This window comes from Pimephales promelas, chromosome 6 (assembly GCF_988280905.1).
Source record: "Pimephales promelas chromosome 6, fPimPro1.hap1.1, whole genome shotgun sequence".
Taxonomy (NCBI): Eukaryota; Metazoa; Chordata; class Actinopteri; order Cypriniformes; family Leuciscidae; genus Pimephales; species Pimephales promelas.
The window spans coordinates 12,579,901-12,591,759 of NC_142774.1; the positions used below are offsets into that span (position 1 = coordinate 12,579,901).

The 11,859-nt window shown below is 36.9% G+C and overlaps 2 protein-coding genes and 1 long non-coding RNA gene across 4 annotated transcripts in view; 1 reads left to right on the forward strand and 2 right to left on the reverse strand.

Annotated features, from left to right (window-relative positions):
- LOC148978505 (uncharacterized) overlaps positions 1-11,859 on the forward strand; it is a 104,743-nt gene that overhangs the window by 72,119 nt on the left and 20,765 nt on the right. The gene's annotated exons all lie outside the window — the stretch shown is intronic.
- Positions 910-7,273, reverse strand: LOC120492618 (GTPase IMAP family member 7). 2 transcript variants are annotated; one of them, XM_089132116.1, is made up of 4 exons: positions 7,163-7,273; positions 3,321-3,445; positions 2,932-2,986; positions 910-2,802 (listed from the first exon to the last, which is right to left on the reverse strand). In XM_089132116.1, the coding sequence occupies exons 1-4, from the start codon at positions 7,179-7,181 to the stop codon at positions 1,958-1,960; spliced, it is 1,044 nt and encodes a 347-aa protein (XP_088988242.1). In that variant the 5' UTR covers positions 7,182-7,273; the 3' UTR covers positions 910-1,957. The 2 variants fall into 2 exon arrangements, with proteins under 2 accessions (XP_088988242.1, XP_088988243.1); XM_089132117.1 differs by lacking the exon at positions 7,163-7,273 and adding an exon at positions 6,258-6,474.
- Positions 7,601-11,427, reverse strand: LOC120459400 (GTPase IMAP family member 9-like). Its single transcript, XM_089132118.1, has 4 exons — positions 11,303-11,427; positions 10,540-10,661; positions 10,400-10,436; positions 7,601-10,213 (listed from the first exon to the last, which is right to left on the reverse strand). Exons 1-4 carry the CDS (start codon positions 11,319-11,321, stop codon positions 9,492-9,494), a joined length of 900 nt encoding a protein of 299 aa, XP_088988244.1. The 5' UTR covers positions 11,322-11,427; the 3' UTR covers positions 7,601-9,491.

Here is an 11,859-nt window from a genome sequence, read left to right on the forward strand (position 1 = left end):
TGGAGATGCATTTCTACTGAAATGTATTAAATGAAAATTAAATTAATACAAAAAATTTATATTTTTTTTGTTTTTTTAAGCAAAAAAAAAGTTTGGGAACTGCTGTTTTAGAGCAACACCTGCAAGCAACCACTAGGTGTCGCCGTTGAGACAGGTTTCGAATTGATTCGAAGCCTCAACCCAAAATGACACATTTGGTTCAATTGTTTCATTGCTTCACGAAGCCTCGATCTGCCCACCACTAGTTCCCAAGTGTGGCATGTCGGACAGCCCCAGCAATAATACCCCATTACAGGCCTTTCTTGCGATTTCACCTTCGAGGGTCAGAGCTAGCAGTACACCTTCCTGCAGTTCGGTCTATCTTTAGCACCCCGTACTTTCACGAAGTGCATGGACACCGCGCTCACTCAGAAACAGAGCTGATAGCGCACAGGGCTTTATTGCTCAGCCATTTTGCAAAATTTAGGTCTCCAAGTCAACTGGACCAAGAGCTTGCTGTCTCCCAGCCAGAACATTTCCTTTATAGGGACAGACTTAGACTCCGTGTCATTGGCAGCACGGCTGACATCACAGCGAGCGCTCAGCAGGTCGCTTCCATCAAGGTCGGAAGTGCTTTCCCTCTCAATTATCAGAGGATGCTTGGCCTTATGGCCTCGGCCTCAGTAGTGCTTCGGTTGGGGTTGCTTCGCATGCCCCCTCTCCAGCGCTGGCTGAAAACATGAGTTCCGCTGCGAGTCTTCCAGTCGTTTTCGCCTCAGGGTGACCCAGAACTGTATTACAGCACTGAAACCCTGAAAGGTGTCAGACTGGTACCAGTAAGGTCTCGATCTGGGAACGATCTCGTCATGAAAACTTTTTCTTCTAAAGTGTTTGAAAACTCAGAAGCTGAGACCAGGAGACTCGGAAGAGTATTTTTAAGCAGGGTTCTTTATTGCTGTTGCATTGCTGTAGTCTGTTTCGTACAAAAAACTTAGCCAAGTCTGACTAAACTAAAATACAGACTGTTCATATACCTTACAAGAGGGAGGAGTTACATAAAGGTGGAGACACTCTGAAACAAAGCATGTAAATAAAGCACACTCGGTTACTGGAAATTCCCCAGCCCTAATCTCATCAGCATCATGTAATCCACCTAATCCAATCAGCATAACTATTCAAACTGAGCCAGGGTCTCCCAGAGCCATTAAAGACAAAAAGTATCAGTAATATGACCAGGACTGGCAGAATCTCTTGCTCATTTATACCTCAAATGTTAAATTCAGTCTACTAGACTTTCTCAGTTTATATACTATTGTACTGGAATCTATATTAAACATGTAATACATTTATAACACTACAAAGTAGACATCCTATTCATAAGTAGTAAGGGAAGTTTGGCAGATTTTTCTATGAATTCAACCTCTAAGAAACACATCCAAAGAACACGCATGTGCATTATAGCTGGCTGCCACATCACAAATGGTGAATTTTTTTTTCTTTATATTTAAAACATTTTCAGACCTTTATTCCTAAAACAATTGAATGGATGCTATCTTTTGAACTCTTGGCATGAAAACAAACTGAGGTTTCTACCATTTTTTTTCCTGATTTTTCATGTTCATTGCTTTTTCAATATAAAGGTCTCAACTCGCCTTAGGAGTATGAAAATATTCTTGTTGCAAATTGATAAATTACGGCTCCTCTGTAATTTATCTTGAAAACGAAAAATGGAAACTAGAGATTGTAAGCTTTCAAATGATATATAGTTTGTCAATACTACTTAAGGTTTTTACTAAGATATCATTGTTTTAAATATGTAAAGGCAAACGTCCCACCAGTGGGACGGTGAAAGTTATGACAGCACTTACAAAAATAAAGTGTATTAAACATGGTGAAAATTAATTTTGCACAATTACAGTAAATCTCTGGGTTTGAAAATGTAAAAAAAAAAATCACTATCAAATGAAATGGGACAACATTAAAAGGGCCAAAATTTTCCTATTTTTTCCTTCAAATAATTGATGATTATGTCTATAACTGAAGTGCTTCTCTCAGCCTCCTCTCTTGCCTTCCGCTCATAATCCTTATTCAGCTTTTCCCTTGCTTTTTCATAGGCCTTGTCATCCTTAGATTTAGCCTTCAGAGCTTCCAACTCCCTCAGTCTCTGCTCCTCTGTCTCCTTCAGGATACGTCGTTTCTTTTCCTCAACTGCTCTCTCTGCCCTTTCAAGCATCTCACTGGTGTAATGCTGTCCACCATTTCCAGTGACCATTTTATCAATCTGGTCGAGCAACTGAATGACCTGTTCAGGATTTTGTTCTTTATTGTTGAACACATGGTATCGTCCACTGCAAGTTCTGATGAAACTGAGCAGTTTTGGACTGTCCCGTACAAATGTGTGAATGTTCTTGTCCTCCAGTCGATCCCCATGAGTAAACAGTGCCATGGTGTAAGTGGAGGATTCCTCACCAAAAACTGCTTGAATGATTCTAACAGCTTCTGCCTCTTCATCTGTGAATCTGCCCAGCTGAATCACAACTAAGAAGACATGTGGACCAGGAGCAGAGAGTGGAATACAGAGTTTAATTCTGTCAATGACCTCGTCTGTAGTTAGGCTGGTGTCAAACAGACCCGGAGAGTCAATGACAGATACTTTTCTTCCATTTATTAAAGCATGATATTTTTCACAATGCCCAGTCACAGAGGAGGAGGATATCTCTGATTTAAAAAGTTTTTTTCCTAGTATAGTGTTGCCTGTTGCACTTTTCCCCACTCCTGTTTTTCCAACCAGAAGAATCCGAAGTGGATCTCCTGTCTTAAACACTTTAGAAAAGAATATGAAAAATACTTCAAGTAATTTAAAAAAATAAGTCATAATGCAACATTTACACAATTTTTTTGGGCCACTGTTTTTTTTTTGGGGGGGGGGGGGGGGGGGTTGTGGAGACTTACCTGTATCATCCGAATCCTGAACTGAGACATTTTGATGATTTTGTTGCCAAAACATCTGGAATTTATAAATGCAATGTCAAATATTTAACCACATTTCCTCATTTAAAATAATGTATTGTCTTTAATCACTGTGCTAATACCAGTGCACCAAGTAATCTCTTTCTTGATTGTTTAACTATAACTAAATAAGTGTTACAATATGTGCTAGCTGTTTTATTTTAATTTAATTTGTTGTTTGAGAAATAAACATTTGTTTGTATGAATTTACTGAATTTGTTACTGAATACCAAGTTTGTCGATTAAACAATTTCATTAGAAGTTGTAATAAATAAAAAAGATGCATGAAAACCCAAAACATTTTTAGAGAGTGTGAATTTTAAAATACATACCTGCAACGCCATTGCAAGAGAGATACCAACTATGCCAATAACTACAAGATTAATGAAGGGAGGTGGGACCCATGAGTTTGAGGTCTTTGTTGGTTTCGAAGGAGAATTTGCAGTGTCCTCCATAACTAGGAGAAAGAAAAAGTGAGGTCAGAAATATTGTTCTTGCTATACAATCCTAAGATATGAGTAAAACCAAGCATGGGTTTTCACCAGGTCAATGGGGTCAGTGCCCTACATGGGGCTTCAAGTTTTGATTTCTGCCATAGGATCAGAAAAGGCCACTTCAGATGTAATCTTGATATAAACATTCAACAAGCACTTCAGTGTCTGCTGGCACAGTGTTTGAAATAAAAAAAAGTGCAATATAACGTGTTCCTAGCCCCTCCACACTGATAGTGTCTTGAACACCTTATAACTTTGAGATTACCAGTCAATACACAAATGATTTGTAAATGTAAGTTTCGATTAAAAGAACTATGTTGTCTCAAAGGGTTAGTTCACCCAAAACTGAAAATTCTGTCGTTAATTATTCACCCTCATATCATTCCGTAAGACTTTGTTCATCTTCAGGACACAAATTAAGATATTTTTGATGAAATACGAGACAATGCGCACAAAATGTATTCTCGTAGCTTCATAACATTAGGGTTGAACCATTTTTATTTAGTTACATGGACTTTAACAATGTCTTTACTACCTTTCAGGGTCCTGAAAGTAGCGTTGGGTCCGAGTCCACCTTTGTCGAGTCCTATCTATGGACTCTGTTGGGTCGGAGTCCATCATTTCATTTAGAAAAGTTTAAACCCTCTGGCTCTTAATTGATGTTTCCTCCTCGAGCGTCCCGATTGCTGAGAATGGGCAGCGCTTTGTTATCACTTTGTGTTTCACAAGCGGCGCCGTGTGAGGTGCGTCTATGTGTGAGCGTGTGCACTTGTGAGCATGCACGGGACTCATAATCATAGTCTGACCGGCATGAAAAGGCACTTTGTGTTGTGTGTTTAACACTATGGCGGATCACTCCTCCATAGGCTTCTTAAGGGATCGAAACTGGCCAGCCCAAAAGTTATGAAAGACATCGTTAAAATAGTCAGAGTGACAACAGTGGCTCAACCTTAAGTTAATCAAGAGATGAGAATACTGTTTTTGTGCAAAAAAACAAACAAAAATATCAACTTTATTCAACTATTCATTTCCTTCTCTGTGGGCCTCGAGATTTCACGTGTGAAACTACGCAAAGCATCTAGGCTGTGCGTCACACGCATCACATACATGACCAGCATCGGCCAATAGAGGGTCTACATGTAACGTGCAACACAGAAGCTTTGCGCAATATCACTATGTGTAATCTCACGGCCCACAACAGAACCGGAAGACATAAAATTCAGAATAAAGTCGTAGTATTTGTTATTTTTGGACCAAAATGTAGTTTCAATGCTTCAAAACATTCTAACTAACCCACTGATGTCTCATGGACTACTTTGATGATGTCTTTGTTTCCTTCCTGGACAAGGACAGTCTACTGTACATACATTTTCAATGGAGGGACAGAAAGATCTCAGACTAAATCTAAAATATCTTAAATGAGGGTAAGTCATTAATGTCAGAATTTTCAACTCTTAATGGTGTAAAGGAGGGCTTTATAGGGAAAAGGACAGGTAGGAGGCAGCATTTATTTGCACTTAGAGTAAATAGCATCCATCTATCACTATTTGCACTTTTCATTAGTTCAACATAGGAAGAGTTTTATTTACATAGGTTCCCAGCCCTCTTTTCAAATAATGATCCACTAACTTGGTAAATGAGGGGACATGTTCAGTTTATTTAGACGTATCGTGCCCAAAAGATCGAGGTAACCTCATCCTTATGTTGAGGTCCCTCAAAATACACAGTATGTCATATATTTTTTCAATATGTCAGTCCCTCAAAATAGGATCTCGAGGCAACGACATCCTTATTGTTGTGGTCATGTCAAGTCGTGTCCTCGAGATCCTATTTTGAGAGAATGACATATTTTTTACATGGCCACAAGTTTAATGTGTAAAAAAAAAACCTGTATGACCACAGCAACCTGGGATTACAGAAATGGATATTACTAATAAATTAATTATTTCTTTTGAATCAAGGATGACAAAAAGTGCGTAATTAAGAAATATTTAAACTATAAAGCCTTAATAGCAATAACAAGATATTTCTAATAGAATGGTGCAGGTATGACGTCATGTTGTAGGCAAACCGGCAGTCAGCGTCACACTGGTTCCCTCGACAAAAATCCAATAAGATTTTTCCATAAGCTTTTGGATTTTGCAAAAAAACAAGCTCTATGTTAAACTAAAGTTTATGATACTTACACGTTTTTTCCATCAAGATAATTTTCAAAGATGAACACAAATTTTATAGTTGCCAGATATAAAAAGTTAAGATCCTAATACCGTGGTCCTAGGACTTCAACGTCACCATCACTAAGCTTCTGACATCTCTTTCAGAATTTCCCAGATCACGCTTAATTTACAACTCTGTTTATGATACAAAGTGTATGATGCTGGAGTTATCACATTGGAGTGTTGAATCATTGAATACTTTACTACCTTAAGCTGACTGTTTATTTAACACGGTTGTAATTTATTGTATTATCATTTTCATTTGTGTTTGTTGTATTTTTATATTTAATATAAAGACAGACTATTAATATTCAATATATTATATATATTTACTAATAAATATTAAATATATATTTAATATTTGTTCATATTACATTTTTTAACAGCACAAGCAAGCATACAGGCCTATAGAAAAGTGTATAAAACAAATTTATAAGGAAAAAAAAACTATATGACACCTTTAAACGACACCAGACGATGGGCAGGGGTCTTATAGCGAAACCATCAGTCATTTAAAAGAAAATAAAAAAGTTTAAGTTTTATAAGCACAAGTGCTCACCTTGCTCTGTTCTGTGATGAGCATTCGACTCTCCTGTTCAAACTCGTTCATCAAAGTGAACAAATCTTTTTTCAAGTCATGCCACGAAGGGTCCTAGATAAGACCCCCCTTATTCATCGTCTGGTGTTGTTTAAAGCTCTTTGAAGCTGCACTGAAAACTCTCATTTGGACCTTGAACCGTTTGGTTCCCAATGAAGTCCGTTATATAGAGAAAATCCTGGAATGTTAGCATCAAAACCTTAATTTCTGAAGAAAGAACATCTTTGATGACATGGGGTGAGTAAATTATCAGCAAAAGATTTAAACACAATTAACCAAGTGATTAAACACATTTCAAGTTTTCACATGCTCTAAAAAATGTCATAGCATCATAAAACATTAATAACATTTTTTTTATCAGGTATTGTGTATGGTGAACGTTAAGGATAACATCCATAGCAAAGATATTAAAGAAAACTAGGCTATATGTTAAAGAGGAAGAAGAAAGAAAAAATAACAGAAAAGGGCATTGCCCTTGTAGCCTATAAGTCACATTTTAAAAGGAAGTCTACACCACCAACTTTTAAAAAAAATAAGATTTGGAATTATACCGATATCTTTATATGCTTAACACAATGTTTAATCCAGTTCAACTTGAACATTTTTATTAGAAGTAACAAAATCAAGCAAATTCAAACCTACGATATGAATTACGTACATAAAATATTTATATGAGGCTTGTTTTTCCAAGCCTGGACTAATTTCGGTAATAGTGGAGGAGAAGGGCATGTGGGCGATTTCGACCACATTTATCTCTTTAAAATCACGCAAAACACTTGATTCTCATTAAGCAACTACTATAATTTTCTCAAATTAAGTTAGTGTAAAACTTTCTCTTTAATGAATGCAAAAATTAAGTTACTTACATTTAAATGTAGAGCACATCGTGATGGTAGATGGGTTTCGTTTTTCTTTCCCGTGAAAAGGATAGGTCAAAAAAAGGACGGTTTCGTTTACTCAAAACTTGCCAGGCTTGCTTGTTTCACTGGAAGATTTAGTGTAGACCACCATCTACAGGAGACAAGACGCCACTGTTAGATCTGTATCTGTCAAGCAGCTGCTCACTGCAGAGATGATGTGTGGAGCTTGACGTCCAGCTCCCCATTGCTAGATGTAATGGCTGCAGCTTCAGTTACACCCTGAAATCAGAATATTACCATAATAACGGTCCATCATATCCATTAAAGAAAAAATATTATTTTTAAACCAGTTTTCATGATACAATAACTTATGGTGTACAATAAAATGATTGACATTTTCACTGAGCTGCCTCAGTGTCACGATCCACACACAGGAAACAGGGGTTAAATCCAAGAGCAGATGTTTATTTAAAGGGTAATCCAAAATCGTAAACCAGTCCAAGCAAGGGTCAAAATCCAAAGGCAATCCAACATATACAGGAAAACAAAAACAAGAAGCAAAGAAAACAGGACATCAGAAGTTGCGTGATAAATGAAAGGACTCCATGGCACACACTGAAACAGACAGGGTATATACACAGGGAATGACAATGTGACACTCAAGTGATCCAAGTTTTGCTTTTTCCAATATAAGATCCCTCTCATCTCCCTATAATAAGACTGTCCATACTTTGAAAATCTACAGGAAAATGGAAGACTTCTCTGGGGACTTTTCACAAAGTAACTAATTAAAAATACTTTCGTTACAGTACTTGAGTAGATTTTTCAATATTTTTCTACTTTTTTGAGTAAATTTAAAGTGTGGTACTTTTACTGTACTCTTACTTGAGTAAAATAAAATAAAGTACTCAACTTTGCTATGTTTCTTTTTCACCAAAAGTACAAAGTAGCTACTACTTTGACACCTTTGTCAATGACAAAGGTGTCGACAATAGACTGTAAACAAAAGTGGATAAAGCGTCTTTGACGTCACCCATAGACTTTCTGAAGAATGGTTTTGAGGTCGTTTATGAGGGGTATGGGCGGCGCCATCTTTGAAAATTTTGGGAAATCACAACCCAGCCCACCTTCTGGCCAATCCATATATGGGTAAAAGGAGACTGAGCCAGCCAGTGTATTTGCCTCTTCAGCCAAGTAGCCACAGCTATCTATCTATGACGTTACAAGTTCGACTGGCAAACTAAGCTACTTTTTACAGTCAATGGCTACTACGTTCATCAAAGCTGCTGAAAAGTATAAGCTATCTGAATTTGCTGGTAAGTTGTGCTGGTAACGTAAAGTTAATGTATGTCTCTTAAAGGTGCAGTGTGTAGATATAGTGTTATCTAGTAAACTTGTGGTCAAAACCACCTAAACCGAGACCAAGACACTACCAAGATCAGAAGGTATCGAGACCAAGACAAGACCAAGACCGAGACCAAGTCGAGACCGGAGGGGGGAAAAACAGACAAGTGTTGTTGAAGCTAAACAATAACTTGTAAGATTTTGTTTTGCATTGCCTGCCTATCTTTGACGATTCGAAATCTCCAAATGAATAAATTCTGCAACTTTTAAATACATATTTATAAAAAAAAAAACTAATTATAAGCTTAAGTGCAGGATCCAAAAGTTGGTTGTTTGCACACTGTCATCTGTCATACTGTCATCGGTAAAATAAGCTAACGTTAGCAGCTAACTGTTAACGTTACGTTACCCCATTTACGGTAAACTATAGAGTAATTTAGACAGGTAACATTACTCCAATGCAACCAGCCTGTGACACATAAAGTTTAAACATTTATCAACATCTTTGTGCAACATTATACAACAATAGCAAATGTAATAAAACTGTAAAAAAAGGTATATATAGAGAGAGGGATATATATAGACAGACACATAGACACAAAGTTGATAAAGGATTTGCATTTTTCTCAGATACAAAAAGAGGAACAAAATATGTACATCATCGGAATGTACATTGAACACACATTCTTTAGTTCTATTTCTTAATAACTTTGCAAACTTTAAAAATTAACTATAAATCATGATATTTGAAATACCATGATTTTAAAAAAGTTTTTTTTTTCAGTACTATACTTAACAGTTTTCATATGGATCACATCAGAAGATGTTCAAAATAATAATTTGCTTATTGTAAGTGCCAGTGCTTTGACATTATAAAACATTATAAAATAATTTTAAAAAACATTTTAGGGCACCTTTAAAGCAATATGAATGGAAGGTCTATTTCAGCTTGGTCTCTTGCCAGCTGGTCAGATTAATTGTTTAACTTTTTTTATGCTTTTTCATAGGCCTCGTCCTCAAGTTGAGCCCTCAGAGCTTGAATATCCCTCTGTCTTTGCTCCTCTCTCTCCTTTAGGGTACGTTGTTTCTTTTCCTCAACTACTCTCTCTGCCCTTTCAAGCATCTCAGTGGTGTAATGCTGTCCACTATTTCCAGTGACCATTTTATCAATCTGGTCGAGCAAATGAATGACCTGTTCGGGATTTTGTACTTTATTGTTGAACACATGGTATCGTCCACTGCAAGTTCTGATGAATCTGAGCAGTTTTGGACTGTTCCGTACAAATGTGTGAATGTTGTTGTCCTCCAAACGATCCCCATGAGTAAACAGTGCCATGGTGTAAGTGAAGGATTCCTCACCAAAAACTTCTTGAATGATTCTAACAGCTTCTGCCTCTTCATCTGTGAATCTGCCCAGCTGAATCACAACTAAGAAGACATGTGGACCAGGAGCAGAGAGTGGAATACAGAGTTTAATTCTGTCAATGACCTCATCTTTAGTTAGGCTGGTGTCAAACAGACCCGGGGAGTCAATGACAGACACGTTTCTGCCATTTATTAAAGCATGAAACTTTTCACAATGCCCAGTCACAGAGGAGGAGGATATCTCTGATTCAAAAAGCTTTTGTCCCAGTATAGTGTTGCCTGTTGCACTTTTCCCCACTCCTGTTTTTCCAACCAGAAGAATGCGAAGCGGATCTCCTGTCTGATACTCTGTACATTAACAAGAATGATAGCATTTTTTCAAACGGATATATTTAAATCTACAAACATTTATTTAAAACAACAATAAAATACACCATACCAATATTTAACCTTTTTAACAATATTCATCATCCTGACATAGCTAATTAATGTAATATATGTATGTATATCAAAAAGAATATTAGTAAGCCTCACCTATAGCATTAAAATCCAGTTTTTGTTGCTTGGAAATCTAGAAGTGATTTATATACATTATAATAAATTTAGCCGCAAGTAAAAGATAATCAGCTAAGAGTGAAAGAAAAAAGAACGAAATATATGAGATTTATGCATACCTGAATCCTTGCAACAATAGCTGCAACAATTATAGAAACCACCAGTAGTTTTGTGGAGAAAGATGAGATCCAAGACTTAGAGGTTGTCGTTGTTGATGGTCTACGAGAAGTCTCCTGCACAGCTATAGAGAAAGTCATGTTGTTCGTAAACATTAAAAATATGAAAAAGGTAAAAGATGAATATGAAATTTTAATTATTATTATTTGTATGATAATCACGAACAAGGCTATTGCATGTGTTAAGCTAACATCCAAATACACCTTGCTATTGCTTTAAACCAAGCTGTATCTAGCCTACCCTAAACTGTCTCTATAGACCTTATTCAGAGCAGCGCCATGACAGGTATGAAAGTGAGGCTGTGAGGGATAGTCTTACCGTGTTTCCAATGGCATCCGCTGTAAAAAGCTGAATAAAGCTCCTAGATTACTTACAATTTTCCACAACTTACATTGTCGGGAGTTTTTTGTCAACTGTAATTTCTTGGAAAGATATTTTTCCAGTGTTTCATGAGCAGAACCATCCGAAAACACATTAAATAACAGTACAGCCCATTGAAGAGATGCAAGTCTATCCCTCACAGCCTCGCTTTCATTCTCATTAAAAATCAAAGATGGCGCTGCCGTGAATAAGGCGTAAATCACACAAAGAAAACACTCGATTGTCATTAAACAACTAAAGTTACTTTAGATTTTTTCTTTACAATGCATTAAGTTAGTATAAACGGTTTTTTCTTAAATGGATGCAAAATTAAGTTACAACTACTTCTAAATGAAGAGCCCATCTTGCAAGTTTAGCTTTAAACTGGGTTTCGTTTTTCTTGTCAAAAGGACAGTTTCGTTTACTCAAATTAAACTTGCTAGTCTTGCTTCACCGGATGGGTTATATGCATAGACAGTAAAGGTTATATGGTGTAGACTGCCATCTACAGGAGACAAGACGCCACTGCAAGATCAGCAGCTGCTCACTCGCGCACTGCAGAGATGATGGGTGGAGCTTGACGGTCCTAAGGGACCGGGTAGGGTCACATTTAGTTTCTTTAATCAAAGTTTAAGACCGTTTTGTGTTTGAAAACGACATACACAATTACATAAAACCTTGTAGTTTGTGAGACATGGCCTTTGTTCTGCAGTGCCCAGCAAAATGATGTAAAATGCCATGTAGCCTTTCACTATTTCAACTCAGCCTTATATATTTTTCTAAAAACATAAAACTAGCTTGGAAATGAAATTGATGTTTCATGGTACAAGAGGCAACAAGACAATAACTTTTGGAGAAAAGATTATTAAGGGCACGATTATGAGATTGAATGTCTGGGTCTG

Bases quoted from the DNA above. Each gene is read 5' to 3' on its own strand.
- LOC120492618 (XM_089132116.1), bottom strand. The intron at 2,987-3,320 runs GTATGTATTTTA...TATAAATTCCAG, and splicing joins CTCTTGCAATGGCGTTGCAG to ATGTTTTGGCAACAAAATCA. The intron at 2,803-2,931 runs GTAAGTCTCCAC...TCTTTTCTAAAG, and splicing joins TCAGGATTCGGATGATACAG to TGTTTAAGACAGGAGATCCA.
- LOC120459400 (XM_089132118.1), bottom strand. The intron at 10,437-10,539 runs GTATGCATAAAT...AATCACTTCTAG, and splicing joins CTATTGTTGCAAGGATTCAG to ATTTCCAAGCAACAAAAACT. The intron at 10,214-10,399 runs GTGAGGCTTACT...GTTAATGTACAG, and splicing joins ACTGGATTTTAATGCTATAG to AGTATCAGACAGGAGATCCG.